Source organism: Gadus morhua, chromosome 8, assembly GCF_902167405.1.
Source record: "Gadus morhua chromosome 8, gadMor3.0, whole genome shotgun sequence".
NCBI lineage: Eukaryota > Metazoa > Chordata > Actinopteri > Gadiformes > Gadidae > Gadus > Gadus morhua.
The window spans coordinates 26,470,770-26,475,939 of NC_044055.1; the positions used below are offsets into that span (position 1 = coordinate 26,470,770).

Sequence of the window (5,170 nt, forward strand, 5' to 3'; positions counted from 1 at the left end):
TATTATTATTATTATAGTGTGTGTGTGTGTGTGTGTGTGTGTGTGTGTGTGTGTGTGTGTGTGTGTGTGTGTGTGTGTGTGTGTGTGTGTGTGTGTGTGTGTATATATATTAGATTGGGCTGGTGGAAGTTAGTCTTCCGTCCCGGTAGGGGGCAGTATAGTAATGTTAGCTTTAGGTAAATGTTCCCCCAGCTAATGGTCTGGCCCATATGGCCGTGATTGGTCCAATTACCATTTCCCTATTTAAGGGCCTTTTCATTTGGTGTTTGGGGCTGAAGGTGTTGCTGGCTTGGAGTGAGGCCAGTACGAGAAACGTATGTTATGGTATGCTATTTTATGTTATCTTAGTTTGGTTTGCTGACTGATGCAGTCATTTCCTTTTCATTTTTGAACGTTGCTCTGTTTTTGTGAATGTTTGGAGAGATTAAAACTTCACTTTTCTTAGTCGTCAGTCCATTGCCCTCATTTTTGCCCACACTCGCGATACCCAGTTGCGCGTATCCCAGATACGTGGGGCGACCACGCCGGTCCCTCACAGTAACGCTAAGGGTAAGACAGTGTTTTTGCAACACAATATTTCTTACCTACTTTGCAACTTCGTGATTTATACCAAATTGTAGTTTTAACCATATGGAAAAAAATGTAATGACAGAAATTTAAATAATTATTGCAGTGAAGTTTGTTATGGTGAACATGGGTTTATACAGGAGTCCAAGGTTAGGTAGTAAAAACAATAAGAATTTATTCACAAAGGAAAATGATCCAATATTTACAAAGATAAGATTGAAAACAAATGTTTTATAAAAGATACGTTTAAATAGATAAAATAGGTCAGATGTCCCTCTCAGAAGCGCCTTTTTAATTCAGCCACTGCCGCCTCCTTTGGTGGTTTTGGCACTGGTGCAATGTTAGGTGGCAGCGCAGGCTGGGGCAGGGCAAGTGAGGATGTTGAAACCTTATATAGAATCGTTGGGTTTCGTCTTCTGGTTATGACACTTGTGACAAGTGTCTCAATGAACTGGGTGGTGTGTGGAATAAAAATCTGCTTCACGACCCACTGCTTGGATCTCCTGCAAAACACTTGGTTGAAGCGTGGTTGTCCTGCAAAATAAATTAAAAATAATTATAGATAAGACTATAAAGGCAACATTTGAGATGCTGTACTTTTTTCAAATGAAATACCTGAATTATTCAGCTAAATCTGCAAACCGTGTAAGCTGTGAAAATTATATTCTTGATTCTTCATTGAGCCACTCTTACTACACACCTGTCATGGTTGTGGCCTGCTTTCTTTTGACAATGTTTTCATTGTGCTCCAAACATGCAAGATGACCCCTTTCTCTCATTCCCTGGAAAGAGAATCCCTGCCTTTTTGGGAGGTACTTGAGCATTGCACTGTGAAAGATCTCCAGCGGCCCTGTATGCAATAAAATAAAAAAGGGAAAAGAATATGAGAATGAAAACATGATCATTACGGAGTGATTTTGTAAAGTATTCAAGCTTATAAGGAGAACTATTATAAACTCACCAGTGTGTTTGAACAGGGCCATCTGTTCCAGGTCTTTCAAAAGCCTTTTGTCATTTACCAGCGAGTCGAGATTTTCAAACGCTGAAGACTCCCTCTTCATCCATTGGCGCTTGCTTTGCTCCTGGGCTGTTAGAGGATGATGTCCACACCGGTTTGTTTGTCCATCATCCTCCGTCCATTCATGCTCATTACACACGTGGTGTAGAATGGACTGCCATCTGCATTTCAGTATCTGTATGAAACAAGTATTATTTACAATTATAAGACTACAATTACCCGTAATTTTCGGACTATAAGCCGCGCCTTTTTTCCCATTTTGCGATTCTGCGGCTTATACTCCGGTGCGCCTTATAGTGCGGAAAATACGGTATATACTATTTTTGGTCTCTAAATAACAGATGAACAAAGCCTTTGATTCCTTACCTCTGTATCACCCTTGCTTGTTGCACAGGTAAACCACAGGTGGTTTATGATTGACCTATGAAAGAAAAGAGAATTAGTAATTTAGAAACTTACAAAACAATGAAAAGCTTGGCACTTTACAAACCAACACTGACCTGCTCCATGCAGCAAGAATTTCGTTCCCTTTAATTGCTCCTTTCCTCTATCTTCTTCCTCAAACCTGAAAGAATAAATGTAACATAAGTTCGGTCCCCTCACAACAACATTTGTTGAATTTTTTTGTAAAGTACAGCCAAATCCCATCCTTTTATCTGCAATATATAAATCACTGTGCTGCAAAGCTCTGGACATGATTTGTGAATGGGGAGGGCTGGAGAATGGGGGAGGATTATGTTTCGTTGTGTGTGTACAGAGAAGGCAAAAAATACATACCTTTCGCTGTATGCCAGATGTCAAACTCATGCTGAACATTGGGGAATTCTTCCCTCATGATCTTACGTATCGATGTTGAGCGGTCCGTGGTCATCACTTCAATATCTAAGCCTTCACCCATGATCTCCTTCATGCCCCTTTTGAAACCGAGTGGTTCCATGGCAACAGAGCTGCCGGCTTCTGTAGACTAGAAAATAAAGTTGAATAGTTACTTGAATTGAATAATAATTTTCACAGCAGCAATAATAGCATATTTTTATTTTTTCCAGTGTTAATCTTTTATTTACCTGCAGCAGTTCTGTGTGAATAATCTCCTTGGTGTCGTCCAACATGAGGGTGTAATGGCAGTACTTGGCACTGAAACCTGGGGTGTCACACCGGCCATCCCCTGACAAGTGTAGCTTCTTCCCATCCTCCTGTTCTAGGTACACTCTGGCCATGATTTCTTTTCTCTGTTGTTGATATAGGTCTTCAATGGCAGGGTGCAAGTAAGCCTTCTGCATCTCATAAAATGTAGTCTTGGCGATCATTTGGACATTCATGGTCTTGCACCAGTCTGACAGTTCAGTGTACGTGCCACCCCTGAACTGAACAGCTGCCGCTGCGAGGAGGTTCACCTCTGCCATTCCCCTCACTTCAGGCGATGATGTCCATGTCCCGGAATGTCCAGCAAGACATGTCCACGTCACCTTCCTTTGCGCCCCACAGTCAAAGACAGTTTTTGATGACAGAGGCTTGCCGCACATCTGGCAAAATTTGAAAAGTGACATCAAGCAGGACTCATTCACAATGATCTTCTTTCCATGCCAGTCATTGATGCCTTCATCTTCTGATGAAGACGTTGACGTGGGGGTGACAGTTGTGTTTGGCTGATAGTTTTCGTCTGCTTCACCCACAGTGCTAAAACTTGAATCAAGGGTCCCAGGTGTGTCGGGGCACGATGTCTGCAAAACAAAGAAGAGGTTTATTTTTATTTGTAAAGCTGACCAATTATATAAATATTATTCCTTTAGAATGATTAGTTGAAAGTTAGAAAGTGTTATCTTGTGTGAGTAATATAGTGGCAAAATATTTGATTTAGATCATTTGTTAAGTAGCCTTTTCAGAATCTTACCGATAGTCCTTGGTCCGAGGGAAAGGTTTTCACTGGTGTGGATGTCAAAGGGAAGGTCTTCAGCGGGTTGGAGGATGCAGAGAGAGTCAATGCGCCATGACCACTAGCAGCGTTCTGTAATGACAGGCATTTAGTTTGTCATGTTTTTGGTACCACACACACAAAAATTTAATGTAGGGACAAGAATAAAACTGCTCAATATGCATTTGCTTTCTAGTATAATTTTAGATTAGATCACTCACTGAAAAGGCTTTTTTCCTGCTTTACTTTGTTTTTGAACTATTTTAGCAATTTGCCCCGATAGCTGCTATTCGTTTGGGTCACGTGACGTCACTGTAGCTTTGCGCCACCATCTTGACGACCGATCTCACCCACTGACCCATTGATTTCAGTGGTAACTCATGCCAGCAATTTGTTGTGCAGTGGGCACAACAGTACATACCTAGCGCAAGGCAACGGGCGTCCATAGCGAAATCGACAGTATGCTAAGCTAAGCACACAGAGACCCGGGTAGCAGCCGAGGGAGCGCATCTATGATCCCGGGTCCTATGTTCCCCGGGTCCTATGTTCCCCTCTTTGTATGAGACTGGGGAACAAAGGACCGCTTTTCCCAAAAAGGGTCCTATGTTCCCCGATATGTTCGTTTTTCCACCATTACTGCCAAATACGGGCCGAGAAAACTACCATTGCATGTGTTTACCTTTTGTGGAAGAGGGAGACGTCGGAGAACCTGACGCAGTCTTTTCATACGCCGGTAAACAAACCCCGAGAAGCCCAATCCCTACGAGAGCTCCCCGCGCTACGGCCAACCGGATGCGCAGAGCTTTTGGCCGTGATATTATTATACAAATTATATTATATACTAAGAGCTCCGGGAGTCGCAAACGGCACGGGGAACATAGGACCCTTTTCACTGCTAGTGAGCTCTAGCAGTAAACTGAAGTGCTCACTAGTAGCAGCACAGAAATATAGTAGAATATTACGACAGTCTTACCTGTAGGCGACTGCGTTTCGCTGCGGGAGGTGCATTAGAAGCCCCGGCCTGTTCGTCATCTGGGAACGGGCCCACAGCGAAGACGGACGGAACAGCAGTTGGTTTGAGTGCGGACCTTATCTTGCCGAAAAGTCTTCCATCAAAATCCTCCAGTTTGAAATGGAGACTGCATATCGTTTTTCCTTTTAGCATTTCCATCCCGGTGTCTTCTCCAACTCTGGGGTTGTTTATCGCCCGCAGCCAGTTTGCAACGCTGAGCGTCTTTCACTGGCAAACCGTGAAAACGTACACTCTGTCCCAACCTCGACTTTTCGGTGCAACCGGGTACCAAACAACCACTGGGCATGATTGCTTTTGGAAAAACGAGTCAAAACTAGTCAACGACGGTTCGTGAATAACTTTGTGAATAAAGTTTGTTTGCTCGCATGGGTCCTTCCCCCTTTTAAACGGAAACAGGTGGGCGGGGCAGCGAGCGCAATGCACTGTGGTAGTTGGAGGTTTTCTCACTTTGAGCCAGAGAGACCATGAAAACACTCTTTCTGCCTTTTTTCAGGCTAGGATGAACCAATTTCAATATTTTTTTCACATTTATAATACATTGAATTATTTAATTCATAAAACCTTCATATTCCCACCCGTGAACTATCCCTTTAAGTATTGCATACCACTGCTTAAATAACTAACTGTCAAGCCACTGAAA

At 42.9% G+C, this 5,170-nt stretch overlaps 1 protein-coding gene across 1 annotated transcript; it reads right to left on the reverse strand.

Moving 5' to 3' along the window:
* Positions 1-2,318: 2,318 nt before the first annotated feature.
* On the reverse strand, positions 2,319-3,634 carry LOC115548969 (uncharacterized). The gene is made up of 3 exons (XM_030363928.1): positions 3,477-3,634; positions 2,650-3,306; positions 2,319-2,549 (listed from the first exon to the last, which is right to left on the reverse strand). The coding sequence occupies exons 2-3, from the start codon at positions 3,130-3,132 to the stop codon at positions 2,319-2,321; spliced, it is 714 nt and encodes a 237-aa protein (XP_030219788.1). The 5' UTR covers positions 3,133-3,306; positions 3,477-3,634.
* Between the last annotated feature and the right edge of the window lie 1,536 nt (positions 3,635-5,170).

Bases quoted from the DNA above. Each gene is read 5' to 3' on its own strand.
- LOC115548969 (XM_030363928.1), bottom strand. From the start codon at position 3,132: ATGTCACTTTTCAAATTTTGCCAGATGTGCGGCAAGCCTCTGTCATCA. The intron at 2,550-2,649 runs GTAAATAAAAGA...TTTATTTTCTAG, and splicing joins TTCACACAGAACTGCTGCAG to TCTACAGAAGCCGGCAGCTC.